General features: G+C 42.0%; 1 protein-coding gene across 3 annotated transcripts in view; it reads left to right on the top strand.

Annotated features, from left to right (window-relative positions):
* The first annotated feature begins 1188 nt into the window (after nt 1-1188).
* Nucleotides 1189-22944, top strand: part of CA8 (carbonic anhydrase 8 (inactive)) — an 84720-nt gene continuing 62964 nt past the window's right edge. For 2 of the 3 annotated variants that reach the window (XM_081816029.1, XM_081816031.1), the window contains exons 1-3: nt 1190-1593; nt 2770-2961; nt 13795-13919. In XM_081816029.1, the coding sequence (XP_081672155.1) occupies nt 1494-1593; nt 2770-2961; nt 13795-13919 (417 nt within the window). In that variant the 5' untranslated portion in view covers nt 1190-1493. Of the gene's footprint in view, nt 1594-2769; nt 2962-13794; nt 13920-22944 lie in introns of all 3 variants that reach the window. The other variant, XM_081816030.1, reaches the window with a different exon arrangement.

Genomic DNA, 22944 nt, shown 5'->3' with positions numbered 1-22944 from the left:
AAAAAAAAGAAGATAGCAGGAAGGGAAAAATGAAGGGGAAATCGGAGGGGGAGACGAACCATGAGAGACTATGGACTGAGAAATAAACTGAGGGTTCCAGAGGGGGGGAGTGGGGTGGGGGATGGGTTGGCCTGGTGATGGGTATTAAAGAGGGCACGTACTGAATGGAGCACTGGGTGTTATACGCAAACGATGAATCAAGGAACACTACATCAAAAACTAATGATGTAATGTATGGTGATTAACATAACATAAAAAAAAAGTTAAAAAAAAAACACCCCAAAAAACAAATTCTGCTTAAGGTCCAAATCTGAGCTTCTAAAAATATGGAGTTAACCCGATCAGGGGTTATTAGCTGGGGCTTTTAAAACGCACTGAAACACGGGGGTTAAGGGATTAAGTCATTGGGAAGTCCGTTTAAGAGGTAACAGTGCGACCTCTTAGGATCAGGAAAGTTCCTGTTTGTTATGCAATGTGTGCATTTCATTATTTACACGATTTCACGAGGCGTTTGGGAGCTGTGTACACAGCAAGCTGTACTTGCAACAGCACCCCAGACTCTGAAACTAATACCAAACACCCTTTCTTTATTGCTTGTCAGTACTCTTGCTTTTGAGATAATTTCTTTTAGGGAAAAAAATCTCCAAATTATATCCACTCCTCTGGATTAAAACAATTTTGTCTTACATGTTTTAAGAACTACAAGTTTCTTGGAAATTTTTCCATTCTCCTTTCCACCGTCCTTTAAGGACGAAGGATAAAGTAAATAGCCAATAATAAAAATTCAGAGTGGGAAACTTCTTATAGGGTCTTCCCAGCCCTCTCTTTTCTCTTACCCATGGCAATTAATCTCTCTCCTTCCCGACCCACCCCTCCACTTTTTTTTTTTTTGGTACTTCCTGTAGGAAAGCCAAAAGTTAATAAGGTAGAAAGCCCCGGGTCTAGGGCCTGCACACACGGGTCCTTGGGCGATTCGCAGGCTTCTGGAAGGTAAGCGTGGGAGAGCCGGGAGTGGGGAGCCAACCCCGCAGGTAGGGCGACCGGGCTTCAGCAGTTTCCCCTGTGGGGCCGCTAGCCCCAGGCCCTTTCCCTGCTGTCCAGCCCCCGGCGCCGGGGCCACCGAGCGAAGGGGGCGGATCCTCCCGTGCCAGACACGCCCCGGTCGTGTTTATAATCCGCCCGCTGCAGCTCCTGGAGCTGCGGTTCCCCTCGCGCTCCGCCGGGACTCGAGACGCGCGCTCCCCGCCCCGGCCGCCCGAAAACTCCGGCCCAGCCCGCTCCCGCCTCGCTCCCGCCTCGTTCCCGCCTCGCGCCCGCTCGCGCGCTCACACCCACACGCGCGCGCTGACACTCACACACTCGCGCACTCGCACCCCCACGCGCTCCCGCTCGGCCTCACACTCCCACGCGCTCACACTCCCACTCCTGCCCGCTTCCCTGCTGCCGCGCAGGCACCTCGCGCGAGAGCGCCGAGGGGACCCACGGCCTTTCCCATGGCTGACCTGAGCTTCATCGAAGATTCCGTCGCCTTCCCGGAGAAGGAAGAGGATGAAGAGGAAGAGGAGGAGGGGGTGGAGTGGGGCTACGAAGAAGGTAACTGGCCGCGAGTCGGGTGGGGAGTCCGGGGTCCCGGGCCCCGCGTGTGCGTCCCGCCGAGCGCCGAGTCCCTGCAGCTCTCCCGCGCTCCCAGCACCGCCGCGTCTCCTCTTTCCCACGTGCGTCTCTGTCGCTTTCCCGCTCCCCAGGCCCGATTTGGGGCCGAAGTGGCCGCAGGCAGAGCGGGCGTGCCCGCCACCTGCGTTCGCGTCGGGGAGCCGGGCGGTGCTGCCGCGCAGCAGTTGGCACCTGCGGCCATCCGGAGGGCCGGCCTTACGCTGCGCCTGGAACCCTTGTGTGTACTGAGTGCCCGCGAAGAGCTGTGTTACTCAGCACCTTAGGTACACAGTGTTACCGAAACTATTCGTTTCTTGCTTGCTGTGCGGACCCTGCTGGGGGAAAGCATTCTTGCCACTACTCTTTGCATGAAGGGTACTAACAGTGTTCAACTCCAAAGAAGCCCCAAATTTCAAGCTGAATCAGTGGGCTTGGTCGGAAGGGGGTTGACTTTTAAAAAGTTTTGTTTGCTCCATTTATCGCGGAAGATGTAGGACTCGTAATAGACCACTGGTGCTCCTAATTGACCACTGGTTCTGATGTCGAAACAAATGGGGAATTTATAATTTTATAAAATATGCTAAGAATATATGTATATACTGTATGATTATATCGGTGTGCGTATATATGCATATGCCCACTTCAGAATTGCTGTATTTGCATTTCTGATAAGAAGTGGTTATTCACTAGCATCAGATTTATGGTTTTTGGCTCTCATCAAGCAAGTTCAGAGTTTCAGGTATTTCTCCAGTACTGCATGTAATTGAACTAATGAGCAGAGGAAATTTTTGTGGAACTATTGATTCTTTTTCAGTCACTTAAAGATGACCTAAATTTCCTAGAATCACGTATTATTACATCTATGTGGACAAAGACAAATAGAATATTTTGTTAGTACAATACTTTGTGTGTGGTATTTGATAGCATTATATCATTGAAAATATGAATGCAGAAATTCATACACATTTATCATACTTCATCTGTAAAGAAAGAATAGTCATAACCTTAATAATGTCAAGGATCATAAATAAACAGTGTCTAAAGTAGCTTTTACATGTTAAATTTTGTTGGAACTTTCTTTTAACCTGTTCTAAATTTGCTTTATTTTGTGCTTAGGTGTTGAGTGGGGCTTAGTGTTTCCTGATGCTAATGGGGAATACCAGTCTCCCATTAACTTAAACTCAAGAGAAGCTAGATATGACCCCTCACTGCTGGATGTCCGCCTCTCCCCAAATTATGTGGTCTGCCGAGACTGCGAAGTCACCAACGATGGACATACCATTCAGGTTATCCTGAAGTCAAAATCAGGTATATTAGAAGATGCTTTTGCATGCCTTTGTAAATTAGAAGTTCTTATGGAGCTATTGAATTGATTTGGCTTATATGACTTTTAAGGTACAATTAACATACTACCATTATCAGGATAGCTTAGTATACTATAAAATGCATTTCTAAAACGTTTTTGAAAGGATAAAAGGATGAAATTATGGAGGTGGTAGTTTGGTTGTATTACATGATTCCTGGAACAACCTTAGTTGATCAGCTTAAACTTTGTGAGATTTGAGGAAAAGTATATGCAGGTGTACTAATCTGCATTTTGTCCTAAATCGTTCATTAGTTTAATTCATTTAGAAAATTAAAATTCTCTGTTTCACTGCTTTGTAAAACTAAAGATTAGGATTTATTGACATAATCTGGCATTCGAGATAGATTTCTCAAATTAATTTTCTCTACTATATTAATGTGGCAAGGATTTTAATAGCAATCAAAAACATTCTCTAACCTTAGTTAAAGATTTAAATGGCCAACAAAACTCTTGTTTGTATTTATTTTTAGCCCTTCCTCTCCCCTTTGAACGTGTTTGAGATGGATTTGAAATGTTTTATGGAAAAGGTGTTGGAAATTATCAAGGAAATTGGCTTAAATGTAGGGGAGAAGAAAGAATTTTTTAAAAATTAGCATTATATTATGCTTTTCTTAGTGAATAGTTGGATTTCTCTCTTGGAAGGAATATAAAGTTAGAGTATGTTGTAATATAAAATTAGAGTATGTTGAAATATTAGGAAGTACTAATGAACAGAGATCACCTGTACTCAAAATTAATTCTGAATCAATACTTTGATATTTCATACCATAAACTCTTCAGGTTTATTATTTGACAGGGCAGGCATTGATTTTCAACTATGGAATTTTTGTTTTAAAACTCATTGTGAATGTTCCTGAGCTTTAATTTAGAATCTACTAGCTAGTTAGTCATAGATTCATGTAGTCTTCCCTGATGTTCTCAGTTGGGTTAAGGTATGGGCATCATCCCAAACAGATCCTAGGTGTTATTATATGTAGTCAAAGAGAGACAGCTTCAGATGTAAATTTGAACTTAAATAAGATTTTTTTGGGGGGGGCTATCCATGAGGGACATTAGGTATTATTTTTAAACTATAGTAAAATTATTAAATGCTGACTGTCTTGGTTTATAAAAAGCATATTAATTGTAATAAATGTGTGTTGGTGTGTTGACATGCCTTTGTATTTTTGGAAATAAACATTTATATATCTATAGAACAAAAATGCATTTCACATCAGGCACCGCGGTGAGTCTGTATGCGTAGACAAAGGCATAAGACCATTCTCGAGGATTCATAGTTTAGTGAAAAGAGAGTCCTTTAAAGTATTAGTATAAAGATGTTATGGAAGAGTTATGAAATATGGAAGCATGGAGGAATGACTGAGTACAAATACTCTCTGCTCTAAGATCCAGTTTACTTGATCAAATTGAATTTAACATTATTTTCTGGTACCTTCTAAAACATTCACGATTTTCCTTAGCCCCTTCACTCATTCCCAAAACAGAGACTATCAAGCAGTGCCTCGACTCTCTAACCACAAGGTTTTTCCCTTGCAGTCCAGTCCCCTCCATCCTCCACCCCTGACCAGCAGGGGAGAGCTCTCTGTCCCAGCCTAATTTGGATACACATGTTCCAGACCCCTTACTCCTGCCTCCTTGGAGATTTTGCACCTTTAGATGCCCTGTCTCCTTTCTGCTGCTGGAATAATGTCTTCTTCGTTGTTTCTGCCTTTTCCATATTTCTCAAACTTAAAAAAGAAGGGACAAAAAAATACCATGTGTGGACCATTGATTTTCCTAGGATTTTTAAGCTTTTCAAAGGAGTAGTCTGCAAGCCCCGAACACCCCATCCTTCATTTATTTAATTCAAGGGTTATCTTTATCAAAATAGGATATACACATAATGTAAATAGTTGACTTGTGCTATATGTTGTTTCTCTCTGCCCCTGATGAGACCCTACCCCCCAGGCCCCAGCTAAAACTTTCAGCCCTGGTGACAACCACGTTGAATTCTTAGCTACTTCTCCTGTCTCCATCCCTTATGGATAGGTTCATACCGTCCTGCTTTGACATTTAAGATATCTGTGAACTCCCTGCTATGGGAATGAGGCTGATTCTCTTACTACCCTCCGCCATCATGGTTTGCCTCTCTGTTGTCCCTGTATACTTAAGTTACAGTTTTTCTCTAAATTCTCAGTATTTTTATCACTATGACCGTGTAGCTGTTGTTTCCAGCTGAGACTATATTCTCTTTCCTTTATTGAACAGTGTGGAGTTTTTCTCCCCTGGAGTTAATGCAGTCTTGTTTATTTATTTTCTTATTTTATCTATCATGATTTTATTTCCAGACTCTGACAGATGGCACAGCTACACTGAGAAGTCCCTCCCTTCCTTCCTTTGGTCCTTCCCAGCTCCCCTTGGAGGCCTCTCCCTTCTTCTGCCCCTCTGGATCGCTTGATCTCTAGGCCTGCCCTCTAGCCATCACTTGCAGCTCCCTGGACCTTATGCCTAGGAGGTCCCTTTGCTTATCTCCCGTGTCCAATACCATGCTTCCTGAATGCTGGGCAGCCACTTTCGAAGTTGATCCCTCATTTCAAGGGGTTTCTTGGTTTATTCCCTCCTATAGTCCATCTTCCAGTAACTTCCTGAGAAGAAGGGCATGTGAGGGCTAATGTTTGGATACCTGTGTGTCTCTGTGCTGGGTGCTTGGTGGGCCTTTTGATCAGGATAACTGTGTCTTCCATTTCTTAGAAATTTTCTTACATTATGTAATTGATAAGTTCTCTGTTTTTCCTTTATTCTTTTCATAACTCCTCTGTTTTTGTCTTTTTGTTCTACTTCCTGGTAGATTTCCTCAACTTACATCTTTTAGTCTTTTTTTTTTTTTTAAGATTTTTATTTATTTGACAGAGAAAGAGAGACAGCGAGAGAGGGAACACAAGCAGGGGGAGTGGGAGAGGGAGAAGCAGACTTCCCGCTGAGCAGGGAGCCCGATGCGGGGCTTGATCCCAGGACCATGGGATCATGACCTGAGCTGAAGGCAGACACTTAACAACTGAGCCACCCAGGCACCCCTCTTTTGGTCTTTCTATTAAACTTTTATTTCGTGCTCTTACGTTTTTTACTTCTAAAAAAGCTGTGCTTCTTCTATGATTTTTCTTAGTTGTTCAAGTACAGCTTCTGCTATTTATTTTATAAATGCAGACTCTTTTTCCATTGTTTTCTGTATTGCTTTTTTTTTTCTGTTCTTTCTATGTCTCTATTTATTCTGGGTTCTTCTATTTGTTTGGTCTCTCTCTTTAAGATGGGAGTTCTTCTCAAATGTTTAGTTATCTTTGGCTCTTTGTTCATATTTAAGAATGAGTCTAAAAATTGGATTAGAAGCTCTGTGCACATGGGCAGGGATTGTGATCTGGTGGATATCACAGTAATGTGATCATGTAAGGATCTGGCCATGTTGTAGAAGGAACGTCTGTAGGCCATGTTACCCATTTTTCTGGAGAAAAGGATGTGGGGGCTCACACCTGACTGTCAGCATTCTGGTTGTTGACCCACAGGCAAAAGAGTCGAACCAGAGTGGCACATTTGTTACAGTTGATGAACCTGTGTTGACACATCATTATCACCTAAAACTTACAGTTTACATCAGAGTTCACTCCTGGTGTTGTACATTCTGTGGACTTCCACAAATGTATAATGGCATGTCTCCACCATTATACTGTCCTACAGAATAGTTTCATCATCTTAAGACTCCTCTGTGCTCTTCCTACTCTTTCCTTCCTCTCTCCAGCTCCTGGCAATCACTGATCTTTTTACCATCACCATACTTCTGCATTTTTCAGAATGTCATATAGTTGGAAGCATACATTGACTTCTTCCACTTAGCAATTTGCATTGGCTTCTTTTACTGGTTTTCTCTGGCTTGCAAAGACGTAATCTTTGTTTTACCTACCTGCTTTGGATCAGGTAAATAGAAATCAAGCCCCCAACCTGCCCTCAAGAAGATTACAGTGGTGGATTATGAAAGATAGATGTATAGGAAGAGATGATTTTGGGCTGCCATTATTAGGGGAGGATGGGCAGAGGAAGTAGCATTTGCATTGATCACTGAAGAGTGAAGAGCATTTGGATGGGGAAGATTGGACTATATGGGAAGAGAGGGCAACAAGCAGAAAAGACACAGCGATTTGAAGGTCTCGACGTTGGATGAGGAAAAGTGAATCTGAAGTGTATCTGGAAGAGAAGATTGATTCGTGGTAAATGAGATTAATATATACATCGAGAGGCTGTGTTGGAGCAAACTCATGAGGGATCTTGAATCAAGTCTCAAGAGTATAACCTTTTTTTTTTTTCCTGTAAAATATGTTGTTTTAGGAAAATTCACCGGGCCATAGTGAGTAAGACGGGATCTGGGAGAGAGGGGACGCGGCTGTGTTGGCAGTGCTAGTGGAAAATCAGGGATGACACGGGGAGATTTCTGAGATGCCATCCACAGGAAGTCGGTGTTCGGCCAGGTGGAACAGGGGTGAGGAGGGACCCGTTGGAAGGATGCGCTGGGGAGGAGCCCCTGGGACTGGACCACGCTTTGGGTCCCCGTCACTGTGCTTCGCCCTCTGCTCTCAGCATCTTTCAAGGTGACAGAGTGCCTCTTAACGTGGAGTTGAGCCGAGCTTCACATTCCGGGTCCTGTGATCTCCTGGAGTACGGAGAACGTTATTCAGGCTGCCGCATCTGTCATTTACTCTCTCTGTCGGACCCGTGAATCAGTGTAACACAGGAATTGCCACGTTTAGTGTACACAATTGAAAATCAGACGTGATACGGCGGCATAAAGAGTAGCTTAAGTATAAAAATATAACTGTAGATTTCTAGCCTGAGTGGTTGGATACTTGCTCAAGTCATGAGAAAGTGTGAGACCGGCCAAGCTTCTGCAATAGAATGTCATTCCATTTCAAGACAAGTTGTGTTAAGGGTAATGACATTTTTAATGGGCCATCGGTGTGGGAGAAATTGCTAATCAGGATAGGTCATTTGTGCCCTTCGCTGTAACTTATTATAGAAACCCTAATTAGACAGTTTACTTCTGGGTCTTTTCTAATTCTCAATATTAAATTTAGGCTAGATTACTTTTATTATTAATCATACTTTTTTTTTTTTCAAAAACGACAACTTTTTTGTAGTGCCTTGCTGATTTAAAGATGAAGTTGTCAAAAATATCTTAAAATTATTTTCACTTAGGAAGTGGCTCTGTATTGTTTACTTACATGAGATGTCAGGGTTGAATTTCTTTATGATTGTCCTTATTATTAGCTAACTTTGGGGGTCTTGCATTACCTGGACAGTTGCCTTAATCTGCTTCCCTTTGCTTATGCAGACCCAGGCTAACTGGCCTCCTCCCCATACTGCCCATGTTATCCCCACTCTTAAGAGCTGACAATATTCGTTCTTTAATATGAAATGAAACTGTAGGTTAGAAGCTAAAGGGAGTAAAAGAATTGATTTTTTGCTTTTAAGATTTTAAATGCTTTTTAGAAGAACTAATTTATACTATTTTTGGAACGTTTTGTGAATACATTTTGGATTCCTTAGAAGTTAAACTGAAGTTATAAAATCTTTAGACCCATCGAGAATGAACTGTTTGGGTCTTTAGGGATGTTTGAGGGATGCATCAGGGACCATTAACAGTTTCCCTCCATGTTGGAGATACGGCTCTGGTGGATTCTGTCTCCGGACCTTACCATCTGTGCTTGGGTTATGACAGCCTACTAGTTAGGCTTGCGCTTTGCTGGTCCACTGTCCATGAAGGTATGGGAATAACACTTTATTTTTTTATTTTTTAAAGATTATTTATTTATTTATTTGACAGAGAGAGAGAGAGAGAGAGCACAAGCAGAGGGAACAGGAGAGGGAGAAGCAGTCTCCCAGCTGAGCAGGGAGCCCGATGCGGGGCTTGATCCCAGGACCCTGGGATCATGACCTGAGCCAAAGGCAGAGGCTTAACCAACTGAGCCACCCAGGCACCCCTGGGAATAACATTTTAAAATGTAGAAGATATTAGTCCTCTGCTTAAAAGCTGTTGGTGATTCCCTCCGTGATAAACTCCCAGCTCTTCGGCATAGCCTACAAGTCCCTTCCTGGTGCTTGCATCTTGAAGCCTACTTTTATTCCCCTGAAATAGACCCAGGCCTTTCTCAGCCCCTTCTCTCTGCTTGGAATGTACTTACTCACTTCCCTTAGCTTCCTCTTCCAGACTGCTTAGTGATCTCCTCTGGAAAGTCTTCTCTGATCTTCCGATGCCACCGTGGTTCTGGCATGGCCCTTGCTTGGTGCTGTCCTGGTTCCTTCGCACTTTCCCTTACTGCTCCTCACGTTTAAATGACAGTATTAAGTTTCTTAAGCGCTGAGAATGTCCAGCCAGCACAGAGACTGTGTCCTTGTTTTTACCTCCTTGGTGGGCAACACAGGGCTGGGCATGGAGTCCAGCTTTAAATGCGGGTTGAACTCAAATGAGACGAGTGGGGATAAGCCTTGATCAACAGCCTTTGAAAACTCTGGCAAATTTGTTTTCGGCAAAGGCTTATGGAAGCTTAGCTAGATTTAGGTAAATGCATATATATCATGTCTTTATGGGGTTCTCAGATTTTGCAGAGGCTTCTGAAAGGAGCTCTTTTTATGTGTATAAGCGTAACAGCCATGCCTATTAAAGAGCATTAAAGAAAAAGCAGCTAGTGGAAATGGCATCAATTTATTTTATATTCTTTCCACAGTGTGTTATTCTAAGGAAGTGCAGCGTGTCATCAGTGGGAGTTTCATGTTGTTTTACTGTAATTTTATTGAACACAATGACATCACAACTAATAAACCTACCACATGGTGACAAAGTATCACTCAGCAAAATTTGATGCTCATAAATGTAGGAAAAGTGCACCCCTTTTGGTATGACTAGTTTTCTTATTAAAAAAATAAGCTGTGAAAAGGGAGAATAAAGCTTTAAGAGGATGTTGCCAAATGGGTAAAACAGAGGTGCTATTTATTTTTAGTCTATCAATGCAATCATTCTTGGGGGATGAACAGGTAATGCTTTTAGCTGGCACCTCATAAAATTCTGAATTCGGTATTTTGTTATTTTTTATGGCTTTGTACAGCCCATGTGATTTTAGTGTGGTTTAACTTTGGACTATTCATCTGCAGCAAAAGGTACCTGGAGCCTTGATTGCTGGCTGAAAGCGGCGTCTTTGTCACCTCTCCCTGGGGACCAGGTCTGGGCAAAAGGCTTCCCTTCTTTGCGTTTATTTTTCAACCCAGTGGAGTGTAAGACCCGTGAGGGTCTTATTTCATTATAATTTTATTGAACATAATGGCATCACAGCTAACAAATCTGCCAGGCGGTGACCAAATACCACTCAGCAAAACGTTGATCTTCATAAACGTGCGAATTTTCATTTCACTCTAATAGAATGTAAGATCCATGAGGCTAGTGAATGTTGTCGTTTTAGCCAAGTCAGTATATCTTAAGCATTTAATGTGGTACCTGGTATAAAAATATTAATTGAAAGGATGAGTAAATGAAGCCCTGTGGGCCTGGAACTGCTCCCTGTCAACACATAAATTGGTGCAGTTTGAGTTTCTAGGGCTTTTAAAATAGCAGCTCTGTCTTCAAGTTCTAAACTAAAGGCTTGGTTCCTAGGAAAGAAATACTGGGCATCGATCAGATGGGCGTTGTATTTTGGGGCCCTGAATTCACTGTCAAGGTCACTTTCCTCTGTTTCTATAGGAAAGTATGGGTAGACAGCTCTATACCAGCTCAGAAGTATGGTGCGCTTCTGTACGTGTGCCCTACAAAGAGGTTTGGGGGAAAGATTTTATAAATCCTCTTTTCCATGTCACATGTGCTTCCGTTCACAGTGCTGCCCTTTCTTTTTCCTCAGCAACGTGGAGCTAAGCCTCCTCTAAGACAATTTCCACCTTCTGTTGAAAGTAGAGTGTTAGGGGGGCGCCTGGGTGGCTCAGTCGGTTAAGCGTCTGCCTTCGGCTCAGATCATCATCCCAGGGTCCTGGGATCGAGCCCCGCATCGGGCCCTCTGCTCCACGGGAAGCCTGCTTCTCCCTCTCCCTTTGCCTGCTCCTGTTCTCTCACTATCTCTGTCTCTCTCTCAAATAAATAAATAAATAAATGAAATCTTAAAAAAAAAAAAAAAGTAGAGTGTTAGGGAACTGGCCCCCACACCTCAGGTCAGGCCCTCGCTGCCCCGCTGAGGGGAGTGTGCGGAGTGTTTTCGAGTTCTGATGGTGGAGGCCGGGGTGTGGCACGGGATGTTACAAGAAGCTTTTTCCCATGGATTCTTTTTGGTTTGGGAGGTGGGGTACATTCCACCTCTGGGAGTGGGTACAGTCCAGACTTCCTTCCTGATTTTTCTTAAGACCAACATTGGGCAGCCAGTGGGAAAGGAGTGATTTTTTGAGGTTATTTACAAACTGTGTCATTGCTTGTTGAAATACAAGTGTTTCATCCACAGTGTGGATGGTTATTGGAGAACATGCCGTGCGCTTGCTCTGCAGTTTGGGATATCTGTAAACCTTTGTGATCCACGTGTTCACTTTTTTTTTTTATTGTTTTGGGAAATAGGATGAGGTGTAGTACTCAAAGGAGGGACTGCAGTTTAGAAGCCCAGGCTTAAAGAACTCATTGTTTTTTTCAGTTCTGGCTCAGAGACGCAGAGATTTGAATTTCCCTGTCCTGTCTCAGGGTGAGATGTGGGTCAGAAGATTGGAGTTCCAGGCTCCTGGAGCTGGCTAGCTGGGTGCCCCAGGGCAGGTCACTCTTGAACTGTCCCAGCCACACTTTCTCCCCTGTTCATTGGGATGGGGACACTGACTGACCCCTCCAATTTTTTTTTTTTTAAAGATTTATTTATCTGAGAGAAAGAGAGAGAGAGGGGTTAAGCAGAAGGGGCAGGGAGAGGAAGAATCTCAAGCAGACTCTGCACTGAGCGCAGAGCATTGATGTGGGGCTCGATCTCACGACCCTGAGATAACGACCTGAGCTGAAACCAAGAGTTGGATGTGTAACCGACTGCGCCATCCAGGCGCTCCTGACCCCTCTGATTTGTTGTACAACTTAAAATAAGACCAAGCACGAAGAAAATCTAAAAATCGTGTGTGAGATAGTGTTATCCTAACGTCCATGTGTCTCACTTCCTTTCCCCCTGGAGAGGAAAATTACAGTTGTGTTCTGCTGCTTGATGCTCTTTTTCTTCTTTGAGCTGGCAGAAGGAATAGAACCACACATATAGGGTACTTTTCGTAAGGACTTCACGGCATTCATTTGTGCAATAGCCTAGCGTCTCCATCTGTTTTCTGTCTCTGTCTTCGTTTTCCCTTTGCTCTTCTTTCTGATTTATGCCTTCTGGCTGGATGACAGGTACTTGATGTAAGAAGCCTTAAATTCTTCTTGGAACAAGTGATTGGAAGAAGAACCAGCCAAACAAATAAATCTTGCCACACCAATTCCCTTTCCTGTCCTCTAGGGTTTAGGGTAAGGCTGAACACAGGCCCGTTCCCTTGTGCAGCACTCAGCTCTGGGCGTACTGCTTCCCCCACAATGCCAGCCCAAGTGTGAGTGCCCCTCTCTCTCAGAGACTGCTTCCTGGGGGAGGGGATAAATTTTGTCAGCTCCTGGACTAAAAATAACTTATAATTCTTAGCTGATACCAATTAGGTTTTTTTTTTTTTTTTGAAGGTTTTATTTATTTATTTTAGAGAGAGAGAGCCAGCACGAGTGGGAGGGGCAGAGGGAGAGGGAAAGAGAGAATCTCAAGCAGACTCCATGCTGAGTGGGGAACCCACCGCGGGGCTGGACCCCAGGACCCTGAGATCATGACCTCAGCCGAAACCAAGAGTTGGACACTCAACCAACTGTGCCACTCAGGCGCCCTTAGAATTCACAGTTTTTATAGGAAAAATGCAGACAGTCTTCATTTGTGTCAAAATTGGTCATTTGTAACGAACGAAGTTTTTCTCTATGACATCAGGGTGTGTTTAACTAAGGAAAGTGTTTTATTGCCTCAAGGCAGGTTCTTTTACACAAATGTATTTTTCATCATCCTTTAGAGTGCTCTTGTTTGGGACAAAGTTCTGGGTCCTATCCAGAAATAAGAAATAGAGGCAGGGCCCTGTAGAACAAATGTTAACATTTCCCCCCCCGCAAATGTTAACATTTTAAATATTGTTAATATTTTATCATAATTTTATTTCATTTGCATTTCTGTGGTACTAAATGGTAAATAAGTGTGATTTTGTTTTCGGAAAATCATATTGGTGTGAACATTCTTTTCAAGGGTAATTTTGTTAGCTTACACTTATTCTCTAAATTGAAAGTATGGTACAGATGGATGATCTGTAAACAAGGTTTAATTTATTGATTGGTCGATAGCAAATTGTTGGTCAGTCTGGGACGTAAACCCTGTCCTTGTCTCCTGAGTAGTGCTAAGTGTAAGTCTCAGAGAGATAGGTCCTCTGTGTCTTCTTTGTCTACTCCTTTACCTGAAACACAAGAAGTTGATGGTATGCAATATTACCAAGTATTTCAGAGTTTTTGAACTTTACTGTATCAGTGTGATAGTGTGAATGCTTCCCACAGTTAGAATATATTTCTCATTTTGGCTACATGAATTTAATCTTTAGAGCTCACAAGAGCTTTCTGTCAAAAAACGTCCCCCATGTTTATTCTACGGTATTCTACTGTACTGATGAATATGTTTTCTGTTACTTAAACAGAACTTACTTTCTCTTTTCAGTTCTGTCAGGAGGTCCATTGCCTCAAGGGCATGAATTTGAACTGTATGAAGTTAGATTTCATTGGGGGAGAGAAAACCAGCGTGGTTCTGAGCACACAGTTAATTTCAAAGCTTTTCCCATGGAGGTAAGAATAACAAATCATCTTGTAAAAATCTTACTGTTTATGTAAAGTATTCAGCGATTTACTGAGAATGGTTGAGTTTAGAAGTAGGTATATAGCATTTAAATTTTATCAATTTATATTAAAATAACAAAGTACTTAAGGAAATGTATGCTTGGGCAGCAAATGACACTTCCCATCAACTTTGGTGAGCTTGGAGAATGCACACGGGCGATTGGCCACAAAGGTAAACTACACTGTTAAGTTTCATTTCAGTATTGTTACTGTTCTAAAAATTCTGCTGCCTCTGCGAATTCAGTAGGTCATTTTTGTAGATGCTACGAATAGATGATAAACTGAAAACCAATAACTTTTGGAGAAATCTCAACATTAGTCAAAAGTCTAGTTTAGCTCTGATTAAAATTGGTAAGTTGGTTTTATTCACCCCAGGCAATTACAGAGAGAGAGAGAGAAGGAGATTTTTGAGGTGTCATTCTTTTGTCTGAAGAATTCCCTCTCCACTTACCTTCTTAGTCAGTTCCTACTCTTTCTTCAATACCTAGTTGAAGTATCCTTTCTTCCATGGGACTTTTTCTGAGTCCCTTCCCTAAGCAGAATTAATTGCTCCCTCTTCTGTGTGCCCAGCATACTTGACACATTGGTGCCATGGCACTCATGGATTGTAACCTTCAGTGTCTACACTTTCACTGATCCTGTGGGTTCCCGTTATGGGCCAAAGTGTTGGTGCCTCTCCCCCTTCCGCCCCAGGTGTATGTTGAATATGATGGTATTAGGAGGTGGGGCCTTTGGGATGTAATTAGGGTTAGATGAGGTCACCAGGATGGAGTCCTCATGAATGGAATTAGTGCCCTTATAAGAGTCCAGAGAGAGCTTGCTCTTCCCTGCTCATTGCCATGTGAGGGCACGACAAGAAGATGGCTGCCTGCAATCCAGGAAGTGGGTCCTCACCAGACATCAGTTCTACCAGCCTCTTGATCTTGGATCGCTCAACCTCCAGAACTGTGAGAAATAAATGCCGTGTAAACCACCCCGTCAGTGGTCGTTTGTTATAATGGCCCACGTTGACTAAGCTGAAAAAAAGTCTCCCTCCCATTCTTCTCTCTCTTTTTTTTTAAAGATATTATTTATTTATTTGACAGAGAGAGACATAGCAAGAGAGGGAACACAAGCAGGGGGAGTGGGAGAGGGAGAAGCAGGCTTCCCATGGAGCAGGGAGCCCGATGCGGGGCTCGATCCCAGGACCCTGGGATCATGACCTGAGAGCTGAAAGCAGACGCTTAATGACTGAGCCACTCAGGCACCCCCACATTCTTCTCTTTACACTCATCATTCATCCACTGCTGGGTACTCAAGAGACAGTCCGTGTTGGTGAACTTCAGGCGATGTCGCTGTTGGTCCAGGCCTTGTTTATGTGTCTTCTTGTAAGGACCCACAGTTCTCTCCAGGAAATAGCACTTTGGTGGCGCATAGCAGTATATTTTGGGGGCCACCGGGGTGCCAGTCTTCGTTCTCTATTGTTCCCAACTGCCTGTATGGAATTGAACATGGCTAGATACTGTGTCCAGTCCCACCTCAGTGACTGAAAATCACTGTTGTATAATTCCTATAAGTGATATATGTACTTCATAGAATCAAGGTAGAGGAAGTATTTGTCCATATTACTTTAATTACAATTTTTAAAAAGTGCCTTTGGAATCTCAGGATATCCCTTTCATTAAAAAAGACTTGAATGCTTTTTTTTTTTTTTTAAGATTTTATTTATTTATTTGAGAGAGAGAGAGAGACAGAGCATGAATGGGGGCAGAGGCAGAGGGAGAAGCAGGCTCCCCTGCTTCTCCGTTGTGGGGCTCGATCCCAGGACTCTGGGATCATGACCTTAACCCAGACGCTTAACCCACTGAGCCACCCAGGTGCCTCAAGACTCGAGTCTTAAAAGTGAAATATTAAGTGTTTTAAGGAAGGAGGGGAAGGGGAATCGGTTGCAGTAAGTTGGGAAGCACCTGAGTATGTGATTGCGGATTGTGATAAAGGCCTTGATGAGGACAGTCAGGACTTCATACGTTACCATCCTAGGGACGTTTTTTCCTCAGTGTCTACAGACATCTTTTCACTTGTATTACCTTAAAACAATTCTGCCCTGTCTCTGTGTCACTTCTGGTTACTGCACTGTCCTTACCCAACATGAGAAGGAAAAGCGCACACCAGGATGCATCAGAGAGGAGAGAGGACTCAAAGCGGTCCAAAAGAGTGCAACCTGCAGGGTAGGGGAGGGCAGAGTGAGGGGCTGGAGGACACTGATGGGCAGGGCTGCTTTGGGTTTGAAAGACTGTTTCATCGTTTCCTCTTGACCCATCTTCAGAGAGGGAGAGATGGGAGTAATTGGGTAGGCAACAACTTCTGGACGAGAATTTAGTGGCTTTGCTTGCGACACACAGAATTTTCAGCCTTGGGAAAGCTTAATTAGATTAAGCGAGTCAGTGGTGTGTGCTTTTTGCTCTGTGGTCGAATAGAATTTCCAGACCACATGTTCAGACTGGTCCTGTTACTTGGTGGCATTTTAACTGCTCTGGTCCATTAAACACAGGTAATGGTTTGTTTTGAGTAAAGATTAAATTCTGATAGGCTTTGTTTCTGCAGAAATATTTATATTTAGGATAATGGAATTACTGGCTGTAATTTTTCCAAAATAGGTGATGAATAATATTTATATTCTTTGTTATCCCAGATTATCCCTGATTCAGTCCTAGAGAAAATACTTGTATCATCATCCAGTGTTTGTTTAGTGCTCTATCCTACTGAGTGCATAAATGCAGGGTCTGTGCAGAAGTAGAGGGAGAGATCTACAAGCCATGTGTTTTCTGTTTAGTTTGTTTTGCTTTGTTTTAATGGAGGCTGTGAATACTGAGCTGGGTTTTATTGTATTTCTTTTAAAGATTTTATTTATTATTTGAGAGAGAGCGAGCGAGAGAGAGCATGAGCAGTGGGGAGGGGCAGAGGGAGAGGGAGAAGCAGACTCACCACTGAGCACGGAGCCTGATGCGGGGCTCAGTCCCAGGACCCCGAGATCATGACCTGAGCCGAAAGCAGACACTTAACTGACTGAGCCACCCAGGAGCCCCTGAGCTGGGTTTTAAGGAAGAGAGGGTTCACATGGTGTGCTGAAAGAGAGAAGAGACAGACGTCACGTAGAATAGTCCAGGAGGGAATGAGAAGGCTAACGTGGAGATAGGTAGGTAACTTGCCATTGGTCCTCTGGTCCTGAACTGCCCTCAAGGGCCACCTTGGAGACAAGGGCCACCTTGCCAATAGAATAGTGGAGAGTGAGGGGATCAGGTAGGTACCTTCTTGAGTATGTGATTAAAAAAAGTTTTAAGACCCTTTCCATATTTTACTTGCATTTTAAGACTAACTTTAATTTCCAGATCATATATGTGTACGTATTTCCTTTTTGTTTTTAAAGATTTATTTATTTATTTGAGGGGGGGAAGGGCAGAGGAAGAGAGAATCTTAAGCAGACTCCACACTGAGCGCAGAGCCCGATGCAGTGCTCCATTCCACATCCCTGAGAACAGGACCTGAGCCGAAACCAAGAGTTAGCTGCTTAACCGACTGTGCCACCCCGGCACCCCAACATACTTCGTTTTTATTGATTTTGTTTAAACTTAAATGGATGGCTTACTAAACATTATAAACAAATAATTACCATGTCTGTTACATGTAACACAGGAATGGCTTCTAACAGTAGTTCATCAACCTCCTTCAACTTTTTAAAATTACAAATACAGCAAAAACGATCCTGAATATATTTTTGATACTACTAGTAGCCAGCATCCACATCATTTCCAAAAATTAACAGTTTGTGACTTTAAACAGTTTAAACCGCAGCTCTTTCGTTAAGCAAGATGGATAAAGCAGGCCACTTCTGTTTTTTCTTCTTGCAGTTTTTAGTTTTGAGAAACACACGAGCTTCCACGGCATCTGACATTCTCACTATGCTTTCATCTTGTAAACCTGGATTCTATTATTAATACTCGAAGTTTATGCTTACATGACAGTGCCTTAGCAAGAGAAAAATAAATTGTACTGCATTTTTCTTCCTGTTACCTGAAAACCTAATGGGCTTGCATGTATTAACTATATTCTTACAAATGTCTGAGTCATGTCTACCAGCTGGAATTCTTTTACTTAGTGTGCAGATATTTTGCATCATGATATTTAATCAGGAAGGCAACAGGAATAGAAGGTTGCTGATTTAAGAGATCCAGTCAAACTTAGTTCTTTTGTCTTTGTTCTTCTGGTGGCCGCAGAAGCTTCATACCTTCTTTGGACATCACTAGATACTATAGCTCTTAAAGTCCAACTTCAATGCTCTATGAATTGTGCCATTTTGCTCACAGTGGTGTGCTCTGTGCATCCACCATACTACCGGAATTATTTATTTTCCCGTTAATTTTTGTTACAAATCTAACTGATAGAGGAATTTCTGAGTATTGAGGTTCACATTTGACTTTCAGGCTGTATATTCTGATTTTGTCTCTTGTCTGAGAAGACTGTCAGCTTCTTTGTGACTTTGAGGTAGCCTAACTTTGTGGCCTGTATAGCTCTTGGAAATTATGATTAATCTTTACACATGAATCGCTACTTTCATACTTCTGTGGAAGAGTGCTTCCCAGGCATTTAGATTTTATGCTGGAGCAGTAAATTAAAAAAAAAAAATTAGGGGAGTCTGGGTGGCTCAGTCAGTAAAGCATCTGACTCTTGATTTTGGCTCAAGTCACGATCTTGGGGTCATGAGATCGAGCCCCACGTCGGGCTCCGTGCTCAGCACTGAGTCTGCTTGTGTTTCTCGCCCTCTGCCCCTCCCCCTGCTCTTTCTCTCAAATAAATAAATAAATAAATAAGTCTTTAAAAAAAAATTAGAGGAGGGGGAAACCAATAGTGTGGCCAAGTTTTATTTTTTCTAAATAAGAACATATTAACTGTGCTGTCCCTATCATTTTATAGAGAGAACATCTTTACCAGCTGAATGTAGGAAGGATGCAGTCTGAGAATAAACATAGACTGTAAGTTGAACAGATTCTAGCTTTTAAAAAACTCACTACGTTAGTTCTATTTTCTCATTTCACTGAAGATGAATGATAGTCTTGTCAGGATGGGCACTGGTCCTGCCCACAGACCAGCAGGAGATCATGCATGGTGGGTCTGTCTTTCTGGCCCTGTGGGCCTGAAAGTTTATAATTGGAGAGTGAACTACCAAGAAAGAGCATATTGTAGGACACATGCTTATCTTTATATTGCATATTTAAAGAGCAGCCATTGCTGAAAGGGTTCAGTGGTAACTGAGCCACATACCAGCTGTTTATGGGAAGTTGAGTGCATTAGGTAAATATTTAAAAAAAAGAAAAAGTAAGTTTGATTGTGTGCAGAGCAGGATTCTTCAGTTGCAAAGAGTCTAGGCCTTGGTTGCAAAATAGGCCAACAGAACATTGTGAAGAATGTTATCTCATGATATAGTGGCAATTCTGAATATTACATTCCCCACCCTCCAAGTCCCAGGTCTCCCAGTGATCCTATATTTCTCTTTCCTTTTCAGGCAAATACTAGTGTCTGCCATTTAAGTTTTCTTTTAGTAAAAATGATCTGGCCTTTTGCTTCGCTGCCTCCCAAGTCATTTGTGTATTCGCCTGACTGAAAGACATTTATCTTGTATTCATTTATTTTACTACTCTGGGAAGATACCAGGAGGAGTTTGCCTGGTTAACAGTGAAATGAGGATCTTTTCAAGTTACATTATTTCCATTATTTCCATGCATAGCTCAAGTAGAGCTTCATGTTTGTGAATCGCTTCCAAATTAGAGACTTCCATTGACTTTCCTTGACTTCAGTGAGAGAACGTGATGAGATCAGATCTATGAGATATATAATCATTATTATTATTTTTTAATAAGATATATAATTAATTTATTTTCAAAAAGGAGCTTTAGAGCTCACCCAGCACAAACTCCTGTTTAACATGGGAGAAATCTGAAGCTCCAAAAGGTTAAGGGTCACAGGGCAACTTACCAGAAGCCATAATGTATACAGCCTGGGTAGAGAAGGGGGTATTTTGCTTAATTAAATATTCCATTTAAGAAAGAATTATCCTGTAATATTGGTCTTGTCTCTAATAGGTTAGATCAAAAGAGACAACACAACAGTCTTTGTCTCCCTACCTCCCCCCACACACCCTGGTGAGGGGCTTTTGTGTCTGCATGCACCTGCATTCAGAGGTGGGCATGTCGTACCTTGTGTAGGATTGTTGCGAAGCTGTGGCATGGGGCCCTGGCTTTACAGGCTATGAAGACAAAACTCAGTGGCTCCGTGAAGGTACAGGACTGTGGTGTCACGAAGGTGGAATCCTTGCTGCCCCCTGGGGCTTGGGGTGGGTTTAATGGATTCTGTAGTTCCCCCACTTTGCCGGGGTGCTCACCAAGGTCTGGAGGAGAAGGAGACTAGCTCAGGGTCGTACACTTAGGAAATGGCAGAGGCCACACGACACCTGTGAACTGCCTTCTCCAAGGGGTGCTTTTTTTCTTTCCCACTTTTCAAAGCTAATTCTTACTGGGAAAATCAACAATAGTGTTGAGATTTTATTTGCAATGGTAGTTAATAGTTTGGATTGAGGTTGCTTTAGGAGAAGAAAAGGGAGGACGAGTAAAGACTGATAACTAAAGGAAATGATTCAAAATTTGAATGTTCAATTTCTCTGGGAAGTTTTATTATCTTGACCAGAAAAAGGAACAAACTGTCAATAGAATGATTATTATGATTATAATTTGGCATCCTGGAATCTTCCACGGGGCTAGGAGAGTGAGCCTCGTGAAAGACAGATGAAGGAGTTAGAATCTTGTGCTATGGCCTTTCTGTGGTCATAATTGTGGAAACTCCCTCTCACATCTGGGTAAAAAAATAAAAACAAATTTCCTGTTTCCTGAATTCTGATGAACACTTGCATTTTTACTCCATAAAAATCACAGTTCCTGCTTTGATTTAGCATGTTTATTTTCTCATTTATGAAAATGTATTTAGTGTAGAAACTTCACAGTTTACTGAATAGAAAATAAATTACAGTGTTGAACAAACAGAAATGTTCTTTTAGCTGTACCACCTGATGTGGCAATCTGCCACTCCCACTTAGAAATAGAAGTGTATAAGGCCAGCTTGACCTTTGAGTAGTGTTTGAACTTACCTTTGATTTTATATTTGTAAATTTTTTTAGTAGATTTTTCTTTGTTGTTGTTTGAAGATGTATAAAATGTTTTTGGCAAACTAAATTTGAAAGAATGCTTTATATGTATATTTTTACAACGTAAGGCAAATTTGTACAAAATGAAAAAGTGTTTCTGTAAATGTATATGATATACATTTACATATATATATAGTATGTGATATACATTTACATATATATAGTATGTGATATACATATAATGTATATGATATACATTTACATATATATATAATTATATATAATGATATATAATTTAATTTATAGGTGGTTATAGACTTGCAGATTGAAAATATTTTAAATTGGGTTCTAACAAATCTAAATTCTACAATAAAACATATCTCCTTAATATGTCTTCAGATAGGGGCACCTGTGTGGCTCAGTTGGTTAAGCTTCCAACTCTTGATCTCGGCTCAAGCCATGATCTCAGGGTTGTGAGATCGATCCCTGTGTCAGGCTCCCTGCTAGGCGTGGAGCCTGCTTAAGATTCTCTCTCTCCATCTCTCTCTGTCCCTTTCCCACCCTCTAAAAAAATAGTCTTCAGATAAAAAATAGACTCTGATTTAAATATATAGTCCGTAACCAAGTGGCCATCTTTAAAATAACTCACTTCTGTCTATTCATCCATTCGTCCGTCTGTTGTTTGTTCATCCATCCATCCATGCATCCATGCATCTGATCAAGTGTTTCTTTGGAATCTACTGTTCATGCTCTGGGCTAAGTGATAGGGAGATAACAATGAGTGGGAAAGACAACAAGTAGGGTTTATTACACTGGGGAAGTCCAAATGCCGGGTATGCGAGTTGCCTCCTCCCACGCCCCCCCCACCCCCCCAAATCGGTGAGCGTTTAAATCAGTTGTGTTCATGACAGTTGAAGGGCATCATTCCCTCTATCCTGTCAATGCAATATGCAGACTCTGGCTGTCAGAAGCTAATTAGAGGAAGGTTTTGAAGTCACTTGTTAGAAAGCAGATACATTATTTGAGATGTAAATGATTGTCAACCAAACAAAATATTTATCGACTAGAACGTGAAAGGCACTGTTTTAGGTGTAACACTGCTACAGGGTTAATTTAACTGCCATAACTTAACATAATTAGGCTCAGTGAGACCCATGATAGGAAAGTTTTGATGGTGAGGGGAAAGTTAAGAAAGGTCTTAGGTTCTGGAAAGCTCCTGGAGAATCCAGGCCATTTATTGGTGGGACTATGTGGGAGGGGGGTCAGAGTGCTCAGGTTGGTGAAAGCTTAGGCTGGGAAGGCAGAAAAACCAGGACTGAGATCCCAGCTCTGCGACCTTGGGCAAACTATTGAACCTCTTATAGCCTTGATGTTCCTGTCTATGTAAGGGGCTCGAAACTAGCTCAGAGGTTGGCAAGGAGTAAACCTTTTCGTATATTAGAAAGGTATTATTATCCCTATTATTGTGTTATTCCTGTGATTAGGAAGAGATGGGGGGACATCAAAGGGGCAGTTGTAGTTGTGATGATAAAAATCTAGTGGAAATATCCTGAGGGGAAAACAAAAGGGTTTTTTTTTTTTATTGTTGTTGTTGCTTTTTGTTACTACATAGAATATGAATGAAGAAAAAATTTGAAGTCTTTTGTTTTCTTTAAAATCCCTGTTCCCTGGAGGGTATTATGTTGAGTGAAATAAGTCAAAAAGAGAAAGACATGTATCATATGATCTCACTGATATGAGGAATTCGTAATCGCAGGAAACAAACTGAGTGTTGTTGGAGTGGGGGTGGGGTGGGAGGGATGG

The sequence above is a fragment of the Leptonychotes weddellii genome, chromosome 4, assembly GCF_054177405.1.
Source record: "Leptonychotes weddellii isolate Sample4059 chromosome 4, ASM5417740v2, whole genome shotgun sequence".
Taxonomy (NCBI): Eukaryota; Metazoa; Chordata; class Mammalia; order Carnivora; family Phocidae; genus Leptonychotes; species Leptonychotes weddellii.
Note: the sequence above shows the minus strand (reverse complement) of the source record. Positions and strands in the feature narration are given on the sequence as shown.